Source organism: Pomacea canaliculata, linkage group LG1 (genome assembly GCF_003073045.1).
Source record: "Pomacea canaliculata isolate SZHN2017 linkage group LG1, ASM307304v1, whole genome shotgun sequence".
Lineage (NCBI taxonomy): Eukaryota > Metazoa > Mollusca > Gastropoda > Architaenioglossa > Ampullariidae > Pomacea > Pomacea canaliculata.
The window spans coordinates 39,163,765-39,179,816 of NC_037590.1; the positions used below are offsets into that span (position 1 = coordinate 39,163,765).

The window sequence follows — 16,052 nt, forward strand, 5'->3', positions numbered from 1 at the left end:
GTCAGGGGAGCCACGGTCTCTGTTGGTATCCGCGTATATGAAACTGGATTTTCCTTTGACTAGTCCGACGTTTTATTGAAACTTTATAACTTGGAAAGGATGTAGAATATCTTTGAGTTTAATCGCTATTCTCCCTTCAAGCCAGTAAGATTTTTAATGATTACAGGAGATCGTCCTTTTCCAAGAATTAAGTGAGCAAAAAAAAAAAAAAAAAAAACACCCATTGGCATAATCATGCGTTTAAAAATATTAGACTCATTTGAACATCAAGCAGCTTTTATTATGCCAAACTAACAATAATTAATAAAAACAATTAGGATTAAAAGTACATATTCGGTCCATAATCTACAGTTCTAAAGTCAGACATGAAGGTGGATGGTTTTAGTTTGCCTGCCCACCCCACTCCCGTACGTCCTCCTAAAATCCCCATTACCCCTTGCCCTCTTTTCCCGTCGGTTCCATTTCAGATCTGTTAAAAATGCAGTCTTGCTAACCCCTCTTTTCCCGTCGGTTCCATTTGTTGAAATGCAGTCATGCTGCCCGACTGCAGTGAATCACAGTTGATACACAAAACTATATAGCAGGTCATGTCTACATAACAATTCAAAACTTATATCTTGAAAGGCCTGGACAAATATTGCATATATCCATCTTTTGGAGCTTTTGAATATTTTTTTCCAATTTCTATAGGCAGAGATTATTACTATCTCCGCTGTTATATATTTCTTTTCGAGTCAGAAATTGTTTTGACCCAGTAGCCTACACCACGTTGAAACCGCGCGAAATGGTACGATGCCGATAGTCTAGCCAATCATAGATGCCGTATGTAGTGTGACGTCATCGCAATGGCAGCCGAGTGGAGTGACCCAACAAGAAGTAAGCACAAATTTTTCTTTCCCGATCTACAGTACCTCTTAATCAAAGGTCTAACCCACTTTTTAAGAACTTTTGGAAATTTATTTACAAAACGATGATACGAAATGCTAGTTTAAACAAAGTTGTGCTACTTCTGACCACTAGTTGGCAAGTTACTGTTGAATTGACCGACTTCGCACAGTAGACATCAAATGGAAGGGTTTTTCCGTGCGTTCCACAGTCGGCTTTAAAACCGAACATACGTGATGTCGTTTGGGTTTCCTTCGGTAGATATTTATTTCTTTCGAGTCCAAAAACTTTGAAATAGATTATTATGAAAGGCAAGTTAGCGTGAAGGAGCCGTGTTTAGCGGAGGTAGTTCTCGAAGCTGGAGGATGGTATGTCAGCGCACGATGAGCCGCAGCGCTTTTTTTTTTTTTTAAATTTTAATCCCCGTCAACACACATCGCTTTTAGTTGTCATTTGTGACAAGTTGCTCCAGTCACGTTCAGATTGTAAGCTGTCACACGCTAAAGGACAGAAAGCAAAGGAATTTGGACCCATGTTTCGTATGCAAGCTGTTCCAGTTACTGCAAAGGATAATAATGTAAGCCCGCTGAGTACTTTTTTTTTCTAATACCCCAGAAAGTCTTGAAGTACGTGCAAAGTCTCACCCCCTCCCCCTGTTTCAACCAGCTCACCCCTCTTTTCTCGCTCTCTTCGCCGACCCATTTCGTCTGGCTAGCGATGCACGCGCGTTCGTCACCCTTACTCCCTCAATCCCCGCCCCCGCCCCCTACCTTTCAGCGGCTCATTTTGCAGCTGTAGGTCACTTTTCAACGACAACTGCGGCACTTTCGTAAACCGTGTCACCACCGAACCAGCTAACCTCTTTGCACTAACTCAGACACGACACAAAATATCAAAGTGAAATAAGTTTAGGTAAGCGTGCATGCATAACTTGTGTTTGTGCATTTTATTGCTTGCGTAACAAAACGATGGAAAGGGTGATCTAAAATAAAGAAAACTGGTTCGTCGGTTTTAATGCTTAACAAATAGTATTGTTATCTTCCTTATGCGTTTGATTTTGGGGGCACTTCAACCCAAACTCCAAGTTTTTAGCAGTATTTTTAGGAACTGGCTCTTAAAGACTATTCCTTACCGTTAAGGGTCTCTCCTATTATTGTATTGCTCATTCCAAAAGGCTTTCATGCATTCATCAAATCATCTTCATGAAAATCTGCAAATTTTGGAAACCAGTCCAGAATATTCCTAGAGTTTAGAGCTTCCTAGTGATACCTTTTTTAAGAGATGGGCACCAAATCAACCTCTACACATCTAAAAAAAAACTTGTTTAATGCATCAGCATTAGTCTTTTTGTACATTTATTTCCCACGTTCCATACTTTTTATACCCCTGATTAGATTATTTAGTGTGCAAGGACTTTTGTTTATAGTTTCTTTTTTCACAAAATAAAGAGCATGTCATTCATCCATATTGGTTTGATAATTTTTTGGTTCCCTATTCTTATCTTTGGAATACACTTCTCCTTTCCTGATAGTAACATTCATTTCATGTGCCCCTATTCAGTCCTCATTGTTCATCTCAGATACTTCTGACTAGTTGAGGCTCTTAATGAAATTTCTGAATTATGATTACCTTTCTGAGGATTGTACACTTTTCATTTGTTTTTCCACTCTTTCCTGTACTATGTCATATGGCAGTCTGAAAGAATAAAACTTCTTGGTCATTTCTACCAATTGGATCTAAATGTACTACATGATATCTTCATTCACCAAAACCCAGTCCTCTAGAATATAATGTTGATTCATTAATCCTCATGTATGTTGTGTTTCATTAGTTTTATGGGTACAGTAAGGTGTGGATATACTTAAAAATCTATCTACAAAATGGCAGACCATAGACATTGTTCTTTTTTCTGTATGTGTTGTATGTTTTAAGTATAATGACATGCTTGCTTTAGTGATCTTTCAGTCTTTGCACCAGTCATGTTTGTAGACTAATCAAAATTTCCCTTTAAGTTTTGAGGATAATGGTTCCTTAATGCATTGCTCTCATTTGCTCCAAATTGTTAATTACCAAAGGGTAAGGAGGAATAAGCAACACTACTAATATTAATAGGATCATTCACTTCTATTGCATTTAGCATAGTAACTGCTTTTTCATAATTTATGTTTGTAATACTGGAACCATTGTTGTTTACTTGTCACTAGGAGTGTATTTAACGTCAGTTAATACATTTCAGAAGAGCTTGAAAGGTGTTTGCTCTGTGCCTTCCAAACTTTTTTTTTGCCTTGGATCTCATTCCTGAGGTCAGTAAAGAATCCAAGGCCTCTTGCCTTGTATCAGACCAGGAAAGGTTACCTGTTGGGTAACTTTGTGCAGTTATAGATGCCAGCAGCTGGCTTTTAATATATTAAAATTCACATTTCCTTTGTGCCATGAATGTGCCTATGAGTGACCAGATTCAGCTGAGGTAGATTTTTCTCTTTTATTGCTGTCTTTCTACAACTTCATTGCTACAAATAAAGTAGTATTAGATTTCAAAACCTTTTTCATTGGGTATTGAATGTGAAAAGAGTTGTTCACCTATTGTACTTTGGGTATAGAGTCCCTAGTTTGACACCACATCTGAGGCAATGAAAAACATATGCTGAGGGTATATCCCTCATAGAGGGGAGCGAGAATACCTTACACCTTTTAGAAAAGCATTGCTGGAGGCGTGGGAACAAATGGTTGCATACTTTATTATAAAGAGTCCTTTCTCACAACCTGCATTTCAGTCAGTGCAGTTTGTGCCTAGTAATAGATTAGCCGGTTGGCATTTGTGGCAATGAGAAATAAACATTAGGAAGGTGAATGTAAATCTGAAATGAAGTATTTTACACCTTTTTTTTGTACACATAATTAAGGAAGGGCCAAAGCAGATATGGGCTGAACACAGAAGAGCCTAGAAGTGGTAAAGTGTCCATGGTAGTGAACCCATCTGTCAAGCACATTGTTTGAGATGAGCATTTGCTTATGGAAATTATCCAGAAGTAGCCTTCTCAGCTGCTAACAATGAATTGACTGCCCCTCAGTGTGTATGTGTGTGTTGGCATGTATAACTACACATGTACACATGAGTGTACTTGAAGGTTTAAGCCCAGTTTAAGTATCCATGACCTGCACCTCTTGCCCTCCAAACCTTTATTTGTGGATGACGTGACATTCCTGTCTAGCCCAGGAGCCCAGCAAACTACCTCCCCCTTTTTGAACCATGTAGAATAAAATATACTCATCTCCCTGTCGTACCTCACACGTTCATTAAAGGGTGGGGGGAGTACAGGCTAAACCAGGGGTGGGCAATTAATTTTCCCAAGGGGCCGCTTGAGAAATTGGGATGGTTTCAGAGGGCCGGACTAATATAGTTAACTCAGTTTTACCCAATACTGTATATATAGTATATATACTGGAGGGCGGACCAGCGGGCGGGCCGGTCACAGACAGGAGGCGGGCCGGAACCGGCCCGCGGGCTGGCCTTTGCCCAGGTCTGGGCTAAACAATCTACAATACTTGTTTGAGTTAGTTTCTGATGTGCTTTAAAACCCATTCAGATACAGAATTGGTACACGGATGTTGCCCTTTGACTTGGTGGGTAGGTTTTGAGAGCAATTTCAAGGAAATGACAGAGTATTTGCCACCATGGATCAGGAAGTTAATGCTGTGTATGCATGTGCCTTATGTGGCTCGCAAAATAGGTTGCTTGAGTGTTAAAACAGCAGAGTGCATTTTCTTAGGATTAAAGAGGTAGGTTTAGTAACTGGTAACAAGAAGACTTTTTTTTTATCGGTCACAACAAGACTTTTTTTCACTGTATATGCCTGTTTCTTATAAGAGCAGGAAGATTAAGTAATGAAATCTGCTGCAGAACCTTGGTGCTCATCTAAGTTATCTGTTGCACGGCAACTACCAGTTTAGTTACATTTCATGAATCAGTATTTGCATGCATGTTCCTGCATTGGCTTATTTTACATAAGGACACAAACGGGGTGAGGGAGCAAAAAGTTATAGGAAGCAAATGTTTCTAAGTTATGCTGTTGGGCTGTCAGAAAGGCCACAAGGTCCCAAGTTGGATTTCTCCTATCACTGTATCAGCTTGACACACTTTCTGAGAGCAAGCATGTGTCTGGAAACAGTCTGATAGGGAGCTGTGCAAGAGCTGAAATCTTAGTTGAGGTGCACCCTGCTGCTTCTTCCTATCTTTTTGACTTGACCAAGTTTGCAAAAGCACACCTGATGTTTCCGTGGAAGGGCTGTGCAGACATGAACCATCATTGTTTCTTACTGGGAGAGGCTCTTTGTTTCATCAGAAAACTCATTTTTATAGGTAGTTATTGGAGTTCATAACAAGGTAGCAATCTGTGCAGATTTTACCACTAATCCCAGTGATTCCTCGTTTGACATTTTACTCAGATGTTCCCTTTTTATATATATTTCTTTTACAGAATTTTTCTATACAATCGGTTAATTTCATCATAGATCCATAGACTTTGTTTTATGAAGGGTGGCATTAGTGAAGTCTTGGATGACAGTTTAGCCATAGCACCTAATTTACTCTGCACATTTTCATTTTTAATTCTAGCCATTTATTGTATTTTTATGTTAATCAGTTGTTGGAAGGACAAGATTTATATTATATGCATAGAAGATTGAGTATTTGTGTTACATGCAACTATTAATTAGTAAAACCTTGAATATTTTTTTTATATATTTACTTTCACGTCTTTTTGTTTTCTGCTTTCAGTTTCCCAGTGTTTGCATGTTCACAACCTGGAGTATTTCTATCTTCTATGTATTCTGCGTCCATGACTCTACAGCTCTTTCTCAATTTCAAGGACTTATTTTGGATACAGAAAATCACTCAAAATGGACAGTAAGTATGCTTTATTTATCTGCTTATTGTAGCGCAAGTTTAATTGCATTTATATTTATTGATTTTTATTTTCAAATATCTTTCATGTTGTTATCGTGGAAGATGGGAACATTATAAGATGACTAAATGTGAGAAAGGAATTAGGACATTGCATTTGCAGCAAACTACTGAACTGCCTAGAAATTGTCATGAAATCAGCTTATGCTCCCAGGTTCAATCACAAGTTGAGAAAGGAACAAGATTGAACAATCGAGGGAAAAAACTGTTCATTAAAAGGAAAGACTGTATATAAAATGAATTGGAATCGGACATCAAGGACGTGGTGATACATGCTGTTCTGTGCCAGGAGATCAGGTCTGCCCATGTTTTAAAACTCTGTTCTGTACAGGGTACTTAAAGCAGTGAAAATATCGCATCCTCACATGCAACATTTGCAGAATGATAACTGCTGAACCACTGAGAAATAAGATGAATGCCAAAATCTCAGAAAAAGATGTCATGTTAAGCTGTCCACATGGTATGCTACTGCATTCCTTCTCATTTGAAGTTGGAGAGTTTTCATGAGTGGATCTTCTTGTTGAGAGTACATAGCCTACTGGTGTTTGAAAAGTGTACAAGATCATCTTGGAAAACTGGACAATGAATTAAATTTGCTAATTGGCTCCTACGTGCTGAGAACCTGCTTAGTCTTCATGCACACAAACAAGCCAGATCCAAAAACTCGGGAATGCCATATTTACACAGATCATATAAACAAAGTCTGGGGTAGATGGACCCACAATATGTGGAAATTGCAGCAAGAGAGAACAGGTGGAATCCATATTGCAGAGACCACCTCCAGAGAGATCAGATGGAAGCAACATTATGGACATCACTTCCTGAGAGAACTGAAATTGGCGCAAGCTATAGTGATTATGTCCTTTAAAAAGAAAAAAAGATGGAAGTCTTGGTTGTAGAGATCATCTTACTATAATTCATGGTGCAGGTATAAGACTGATTAATGATCACAACTGCTTGGAGAAAAAAATTAAGCCTATAGAAATAAGTTATGTTTTGTGATGTGAAAGGAAGTAAGGTTCTTTCTTACACATATTTGGCATTAGTGGATGGACAGAATGTTTGGATTATCTATAGAGAGATGATTGAATGTGATTAATTCATAGATCATTATTCTTCATTCAGGGGAGCAAGATGGCTCCAGGGAAGTCATGGAATCCATCGAAACAATCCTGGCACGTGGTCTCAAAATGGGAGACCGCCAGGTTCGTCGTGCTGCTTACCATAATCTCCAGGTGGGTGAATACATGAGAAAAAGATTGTGGGTGTGTGGTATGCACATGCTTACTGTGCATACATGTGCATGGATTAGTTTTTATGGGGATATGTCAGATCTAATTGGATTATTTCACAATGCTGCAGCTTTTTTATATTTTATATTGTAGGGAAGGTAAGTACCATCCTTAAGTGTATATTTTACATCTTGAATAATTTGCTTGGCTGCACTAAAACTGTCAGTTTGAGGAGATTGTTAAAGGACTTATGTGGTGCAAAATGTTTTTGTAAAGACTGAGTAAAGTTCTGCACAAGATACTATTTGTCCAAATTTGGGTTATAATTTGGGGGCAGGGTTACTATGGGATGTTGCCCTTCGATTTTCAAGATACACACATGTAAATATCACCATGCATCTTGGTCTATGAACAGAATGGCATCTGGCAGAACAGTCCTGACATTCCATTCATTTCATAGAATTTATGTCTTTGTGTCTGTCATGTTTTTTGTGTTTATAAAGAACAGTGATTCTGGCTTTGGCTGGGGTACCACACTGTAATCACTTATTATTCACAGAAGATAAATTCATGATGTAACAGTTGTACACAGATACATCCAGTTAATGTGTGGTCCCAGCTCGCTCTTTGGAGATCTTAACATAATTGTATCCATGTACAATCATGGCGACTGTGGTGTTGACTTCTGTTAAGTGTTCTGGTATTTTGCAAAGCAGCTAAAAGGAATGTGGGGAGGGAGGTTATAAAGCATTTTTAGTTCATTTTTCAAAGTGTTGACAATAAGGTCTTTAAAACCACTTAACACTTTTTCTTTGTCGTTTCCACTTCAACTTGGTCATGCTCACTTATTCCACCATTGTTGTGCTTGATTAAAAATTTATAGGGGAACTGATTCTCCAGGTAGGAGCAGTCGATCAGTTCACTTGTACTATGGTAGACAAAGATGCTCTCTTAAAGTGCATATATATTTTTTAAATATGATTTCTGCCAAAAAAGTCACAATTGAGCGCAGTTACAATAATCTTTTTTTATAAACACATGACCTGCAAACCCACCTTAACAAAGCACAATTGTCCTAGACTGTCCACACATCTTGTTGGACCTTAGGTATATGATTTGTCAAGACATGTATGACATAGAGCTCTTGGGTTCACATCTGCCTGTAAGCACAAAACAAGAAAAACATTTGGCAGCTGCAAATGGACCCTTAAATACATAATAAATACATTATTCAAATTTGATTACCTGAAACCGCAGTGAGAGGTGGATTATCTGTGAACATTTCAAAAGTTACATGTGCTGAATCTTCATTCACAGTCAATCGCTCACAATAGAGTAACATCTAATGCAGGTACAACATTCCATAAATTAGCATAAATATATAATGAGCATTTATAATGTTATATAGTTTCAGACTTAACTGAAGAAAGTTACAGTAAACAAAACAGTAAAACAATTACTTCACTTAGAAGGTTTTCCTTATGATCCAGAGGGTATATGCATGCACGAGCCCGCACACGGGACACAATTTTTGTGTTTGCTGAGTTAACTCTCATTTTGGAAATGTAAACACTACAACTTGTTTCATGTCATTCAGCCTTTCATGCTGGTAGCAAAGTGTGCACGTGCATGTGAAGTGAACATTTAAATTAAACTAATGTAACTAGGGTTTCCAATTTAAAACTATTTAAAAAATAAGCTTTTTAAATCTTAATGTGATTCAAGTAATCTGGCATTTTTCTTTTGGTTACAGAGGCGAAATGAGTTAAAGGTGAAATGTGAATTCAATGGGGAAAAAAGGTAAGATGTATTAGATTTTATAATTACTAAGTTCATTATTTTTACATTTTTGAAAGTTAGCTAGTTATTAAAGACCACAAACTGCATTCTCTTCCCAACCCCCTTTTCCAGATTTCTGTCTCTTTCCCATCTCATTCTGTTGGTACAGTATGTGATGATTCATTTGCATATGGAAAGAATTTTGGGAAATAATTAATGAGTCAGTATAACAGACTGTTAAAAAGACAACCTCTCATCATTGGTTTTACCAGTTTATGGTAGTGTCCATGGTGTGTGTAAAGGAGGGGGACCAGCAATTAAAAGGTGAAAGAACAATCACAGCTTTTCCTGACTTAGGAAGATTTGGGAAGTTGCTTATGGGCTGCATCTGCCTGTGCTTGGTGCACAATTTTCCACTCCTGCAGTTTGCCAGGATGTTAGCAGACAGCCAAGCAGCTTTACAGCCAAACATGACAGTAATATTGAAGTTGCTGGAGCATCCTCTGCAGTTATGCTTTTTTCCACAGACCATCATATCTGCCTGCCACTTGCACCTCACTCACAATTTAGCATTGCGGATGGGAGAGGGGAACGCTGAGCTGCATATGTCAACCCCAATGTATACATTTTGTTGCTTAAAAATTAAATTATCATGAAGTTGTCACAGGGTCCCTCACCATTTTCTGCTGGAATAATAATTACTGTCAGGCAGTGAAACATAGTGGCTTGTCGGCGAGTTATTGCCAGTTGCTGGCAAAACTGGTGTAGTTCTTTGGGAAAAGATACCTTACCGTTCAAAATCATATCTTCAGTCAACCTTTCTCTCGACAAAGCCACCGCCTGTGAACAAAAATGTACAAGTTGCACACCTCGTTCAAAGCAAGCATAACTCTTCAGGAGAATTCACATCAGAGACTTTTAAATATGTCAGATCAAAAGCTTGGAGTGTGATTTATGTTGGCGAGCACAGCCACCCGATATGTATGTTAACATTCACTGTTTCTAGAAGATCGCACTGTCCTTGTATCCATGTTTCTCTCACTCGAAGAATGCTGCTTATCGAACTTGTGGTGCAGTAGATATTGAAAAGCTGGTTACTGTCTAGTGTGCAGCAGCAGTGAGGTAACAATGTATCTGCTGCCCCCATTCCACTGTCAGAAAAGTTTTTTTTCGATGTAACTTGTCTGGGCTAACTGTTATGAAGCGAGAGTAAGACATTTTCCCAGGGCAAAATGGGGAACTCAAGGAAAAGCATCTTGTTTCCAAAATTTTAAAACAATGTCCAGACCCTGTGGGCATTACTTCATGTTTCTTTACTCCAGGGATCCTTTCCTCCTTTATAACTGTTGGTCCAAGTGTAAAACAAAAGCTGTGAAGTTTGAGCACCACTTTATAATTTTGGAAACCAGGCCATCTTGAATTCTCCATGGTGCCTCAGGGCATAAACTTATTCTCGTATCTTAACTACTGCCACAGAAGATCATCGCAATCCATGTACAGATTATCAGGTACCTGGGTTTGGTAGCACATAAATCGCTAGAAGAAAGGCAAATCATCTAAAGGAAACTTGCCAAGGGGTTAAGAAATTGTAAAATTTTAGAGAGGAAGCCTCCTCACAGAAGATATATATATAAAACACCTATCCTTGGGCTGCTGTTTTGTCATTACTGTTATTGAATGTTGGTGAAACAGTTTTAGGTATGCATGGAACTAAGAATTAAAGCAGTTTCTTGACACCAAGGATTACGATCACGATTTATTTAACACATGCCGGATTTTTTCCCAGTCATTGGTAAACCCCTCATGAAATTTATGTCATGATCTTTGGATTCCTTGACAATTTAAACTAGTGGTTTGAAAACCCTTGCTTTTTATGGCTGGGAAACACTGTGTGATGTATGAGGTACAACCAACACAACTGTTGGGCCCTTAAATAGAATAAATCTGGCGCAGCAAAAAAAAAAAAGTTTTGCCCTGAGATATAAAAGGTGGTATTAAACTGTTGAAATCGAAAAGTGCTCCACAATTCTTACGCTGTCATACAGCATAGAAGTGCATCAACCAGTGAGTGGAGTGTACCTGTAGTCACAACAAACTAAGCTGGCCTCTGTAGTAGTAGTGCATCGAGTACTTCAAGACTCTAGTGGAAATAAATGAAGAGTTAATTTGAGATTTTCTGTGTACATGATGTCTTCTCCTGTTAGGACTGCAGAAAAGTTACCTGATGGTGATAGTTTGTGTGTGTTTGTGGCTACCATGAAATTAGTTTAAACATGCTGAACTTTAGACTTCCTCTTTTGCTTTGCAATGTATGTCAGTGGATGAGCACAGTTCAACTAGCAGATATGGTTGCAGGAACTGGGCAATGTCTTAAGCACACACCACATTGTGATCATAGGCATGTCTTCATAGTGTGATTTTATCAGCCAGTCATTGCATACAGGGAAAAGTCCATATGCTTCAAATCTACACAGTCCATCTACACTGCTAAAAATAAATAAAATTCCACAGGCTGCTTGAAATCTTCATAAGGAGAGGCATCCGTTCTGTCCAGTGTGCAGATTGGGCTCCAGTCCAGTCTTGCATCCAGTTACTGTTTGTTTTGAATCTCAGAGAACAATAGCGGGTCTCATTAGGAGGGATGCTTACACACTCAGGGCTTCTGCTAAGGCTAAATTCTTTGGGGTCCCAGGGACCCCTTCTTCAGATTTTTAAGGGGTCCCTGTTCTTCGCCCAAATTTGAAGGGGACCCCATTGACGAAAATTGAAGGGGTCCTCCGAACTTTTAATGCGTACTGTACGCAATTTTTTGCGTTAGCAGAAGCCCTGCACACTATTGTAAGATCTAGTGTACTGCTTGCCCTGCTGCCAGAGTATCCAGAAGGGGGTGGTGGTGGAAAGTGCGACTGATGAAGCATTCTTCTGGTGGCTGTTTGCTGCTGCATTGAACTGTCTCAGAAAGTCCACAAAAGTTGTCCAATTCTCACTCACCCAACAACCCTTCCCCTACTTTTCTTCATCAAAACCTGAGGCCTGGGGCCGAGTGTTAACTTCCTTGCGTCCCTCATCACTCTGTGAGCAGTTGTGGTGTTGCTGCTGCTGTTGAAGTGCTGGTGCTATTAGCGTTGCCGTTTGCCAGCGTCCTGTCGACGTGGAAACGTCAGGCATTAAAAGAGGCGAGAGACAAAAAGTAAGTTGGGTCTCTGCACGGCCTTTGATGTCTTACCCACCGCAGTATGTCCTTCCGCGATAAGCGAGTTGATGCCTACGAGAAGGGACGGGGGTGGGTTCTGGGGGTAGAGGGAGAGCAAGGGGAAGGTTACGCACTTGGACACGGGGTCGGTTACAGCCGACGGTGTGACGTCACATGCCAGCGGCGGCTGCAGGCGGGATGGTGGTGTTTGGGGTGAGGAGGGGGGGGAGAGGGAAGTAGCGATGGAGGCGGGGGTAGGAGTCCTAGAAAGTGCAGCTGCAAGCCGGCTTGTTTGCAGAAAACTAACAGCTTCTGTGGCGTCGAGGGGACGAGATTGGAGTGCCGGGGGGACCTGTTTCGAGCTGCTCGTTACTACAGGTGTTTTGGACTGCATCGCCGCGAGCTGGCCCAGCCATGTTACGAGAGAAATGACGGGTTGCCGAAGAAGAGATCCGAACTCACGTCACTTCCATGGAAGTGTAGGTCTTACTACTGCGCCACTAGACCACCACCCTGCAATCGATGGCTCCCACGTTACCCCAATATTTTGTTTAAATTTGTAACCTTGTGACATAACTGGACAGCTTGTTGACAGTAGTGCAGCTTTGGTGGCAGGAGAGATCTGCTGCGGCGTGTTTGGCGGTGCCAGATGATGCATCCGTGATGTATATGACTGAGTTTATTGGTAGTCAAGCGCTCCTCTTACCTCCCATGTCTTTAAAGATTGATAAAGTGCATTTGTTTACAGCGACGAGATTTGGTGACTAGCGAGCAAACTTCATTGCTGGTACAACTTGATAGGACGCCACAGCAGGCGGTGGCGGCGTTGCTACGACAACAAGGCGTACAGCGAGACGAGCGTGAGATGGGAGGAGAGTCGAGATAGGAGGGCTGCGCTCCCACACTCCCCTCGCCCGATCCCCACTCACAACCTGCCGGTTTCTAGCAGCTGTACACCCGGATGCTTACAACTGCCGGGTAGTCGGAGGTGCTGGAGAGGAGTGGAACAATGACCGACTCGTCTATGCGATTTGTCAGAAGGCGCAACGGCTAGCGCCTGTCACCAGTACAGTGAGGATTGACAGTCCTGGGTTCAGATCTCGTCTCGAGCACGCTGTTCTTTCTCTGTTTACATGCCGTGAGCCTTAGTTGCTGGCTCGGCGTAAAACACAAGTTAACTCCCCCTCTTTGTTAGGAAAAAGTCGATGAGGGATGATCCAGGCTGGGTCTTATGGAGAGATCATCAGGGAGGCCATAACGCGCCCACCCTACGCCACTCGTGGGAACTGCTTGCAGCTTGTTTTGTTGTCTCGTTATTAATCTTTCTGTCCCTCCTTCGCCCCGCCGTCTCGTTCCTCCGCTTGCACACGTCAGACCCAACAGACAAGACGACCACTGGGTACATGTGCGATAACCGCCAGCCTGGAATGCGTGGGAGAAGGATTTGACCATTTGACCCCGCCGTGCTGACAAAGCAGCGACGCCATAGGTTGCGCGTATCCACTGTTTTAGAAAAGAATTTATCACTGACGAATATTCTGTCTAACAAGGTTGACAGGCGCAGCCATGAGCTGTCAGGAGTGGTCGAACAATCGCACGGGCTTGTTACAAGGAGACATTCACTTTACTTCAGGTCTTTGCAATATGTGTTTTGAGTGTCCAGTGTAAATATTCTTTGTCAGATTATGTGTTTCAAGAGTGGCTTGAGATAGGGGTTGTCATGTGCGTGTGGAGGCATGCATGTTGGGTGAGACGACGTAGCCTTGTGGTAGGGCCCTTTTCCATCGGAGCAGTTGGTCGCTGGTGGGCTTGCGTGGGCCTTGGGTCGGAAAACCCGCTTCATGCTCACCCAGCAACAGTTACCTGATTTAATCAGGGAAGGTAAAGGTGGCGGAAGACGATGTCACATGTCGTGTCTTAGACACGCTGAGCCACGTATGTCCTTTTCCTGTGAGCCACCAATACAGTGAGGGTTGGCTATCCTGGGTTCAGCTCTCGTCTCGGGCGCGCTGTTCTTTCTCTGAGTGTGGCATCTGTTTACAGGGCTGGCTGCTTTGCCGTGATATAGTCTTAGTTGCTGGCTCGGTGTAAAACACAAATCCCCCCCCCACACTCCCATGTACATGTAATATACTTTGATGTAGTGTCGATAGCAACTTGAAAATGTAGGAGTCCCTTAACGAAGTACACCACGTAAACTAAACAGAAAACGACGCAGAAGACGGGAAAGGCGGTCGGAAGGATGGGGCGCCAGAGATTGCAGACGATAGCGGTGTAGGGCTGAGTGGCATGCAAAACACAGAGTGCCTAGGCGACCTTCTCGTAAACGATGAGAAAGCTCGGCTCGCTTGTTGCTGCCTGAAGCAGATTGTTTGTGACCTTGGAGAAACCTGAAGATACGATCCCACGGGTCTCACCGTGTCGCCGCCTAAAGACGGTGTCAACAGGTACAAGGCTGAGACAAGCATAAGGGCAGCAAGCACCGGGTCAAGACAAAAACATAATAGAATCCAGGAAACCATCGGACTGGTTAAAAAACACAAAACGGAAGTTGAAACATTTGATGTCTAAAAGAGTCTGCGGGTAGTTGCTGCGTTGATTACTGTGTTTTTCAGAACCCATGGAACTGCCTCATTTGTTATGCTTAGTAAACAGAGTCTTTGGTGACACGCAGAGATGGAGGCTAATAGGTCACGGTCATGGTCATAGCACGGCGACTTAGGAAGCCATAAAATAATAACAGCGGATTGAGCAGAACTCGGGTATCTCGTCTCGTCTTCATTGTCTCCAACACCTTCCCCTACCCCCCTCGGGAAAAAAAATAGTGGGGTGTGAAATGTATTTGTGGCAAGATTGGACATTGTAAGAGTGCACAGGGAAGAGTCGCTGGCAGCGATCCGTCAGCAGACAGGACTGACCTCGTGTAGCTCTTAGAGAGCTGCAGCCACTTGGGAAGGCGGGCAGCAGTGAAAAGGTCATCATTGTAAATTTTAGGTTATTGTTGATGATAGTGATGACGAAGACGTCGAGGAAATGATGTTAGTAGGTAATATCTATTTCCTTGTAGGCTGTTGCGGTGGAGCGCTATCGAGGAGGGCAGGTAGAAGCCACCGCTTGTATCAGGTGAAGGAAAGTGTGTGTGGTGGTGGTGGGTGGGTTTCACCTTCATTTGCTGGTGTCATCCTGGCATTGTTGTCATTTGGAAAGCCCAGCACCCACGTGCTAACCCACTGTCGATAACCAGTACACACAGGTCGCGTCGTTTGGGAAGCTCGACTGTTGGCTTTATCAGTTTGCATTATATTTCGCATTGTCTAGAGGAAAGTGGGGTGGATGTGGGGAGGAGGGGGTTGGTTTGGATGCAGGCTAGTACAGAAATAGATGAATTTCTATTACATGTACATATATGTATATTTCACGTGACACTTGCCGGTAATATTAGCCTGCATCGCATGGTGTGTCACATAGTGTCGGAAACTAAAATATTTAAACGCCTATTGGATGATTCACGTAAACGTTCTAGTTTTACAAAAATCTTCATACGACACTTGATACGTGGACACGTTTTTGTATCGAAAAGGTCCACGGCAATCGAATCCATCAGAAAAAATACCATCCTATAAAAATAGATTTTCGTTGTCACCTAAAACTGTAGCACTTCCCTCTAAATTCTCATGTGAAGAAAACTGATTTTGTTTCGTAAACATGTTCCGCAAATGCCTTAGTTACACAATGGAAAGAGTGAGGCGCCGCGTGGCTGTACTGTCGGCCCTGACCTGGGGAGGTAAGGACCACAGAGACACACTGACCAGGGCAAGTATTTGTACTCCTTCTGTGGCCCACAAGGGCCAGATAATTGGGCCCAACTTCTCCAACTGTGATTCTATTGTCAGCTTTCCACGTGCCACTTCATTTTAATTAATCTTAATGAGTATTTGGCGTACGTGGCATCAGGATAGTGAAATAGTAGGCACGAACTCCTGCACTTGCTGCACTTTCG

The 16,052-nt window shown here is 41.8% G+C and overlaps 1 protein-coding gene across 5 annotated transcripts in view; it reads left to right on the top strand.

Moving 5' to 3' along the window:
• Positions 1–764: 764 nt before the first annotated feature.
• The window catches only part of LOC112574465 (mitogen-activated protein kinase kinase kinase 3-like), a 41,268-nt gene continuing 25,980 nt past the window's right edge, over positions 765–16,052 (top strand). For 2 of the 5 annotated variants that reach the window (XM_025255564.1, XM_025255588.1), the window contains exons 1-4: positions 765–876; positions 5,663–5,791; positions 6,974–7,083; positions 8,834–8,880. In XM_025255564.1, the coding sequence (XP_025111349.1) occupies positions 5,785–5,791; positions 6,974–7,083; positions 8,834–8,880 (164 nt within the window). In that variant the 5' untranslated portion in view covers positions 765–876; positions 5,663–5,784. The other 3 variants (XM_025255581.1, XM_025255572.1, XM_025255598.1) reach the window with 3 other exon arrangements.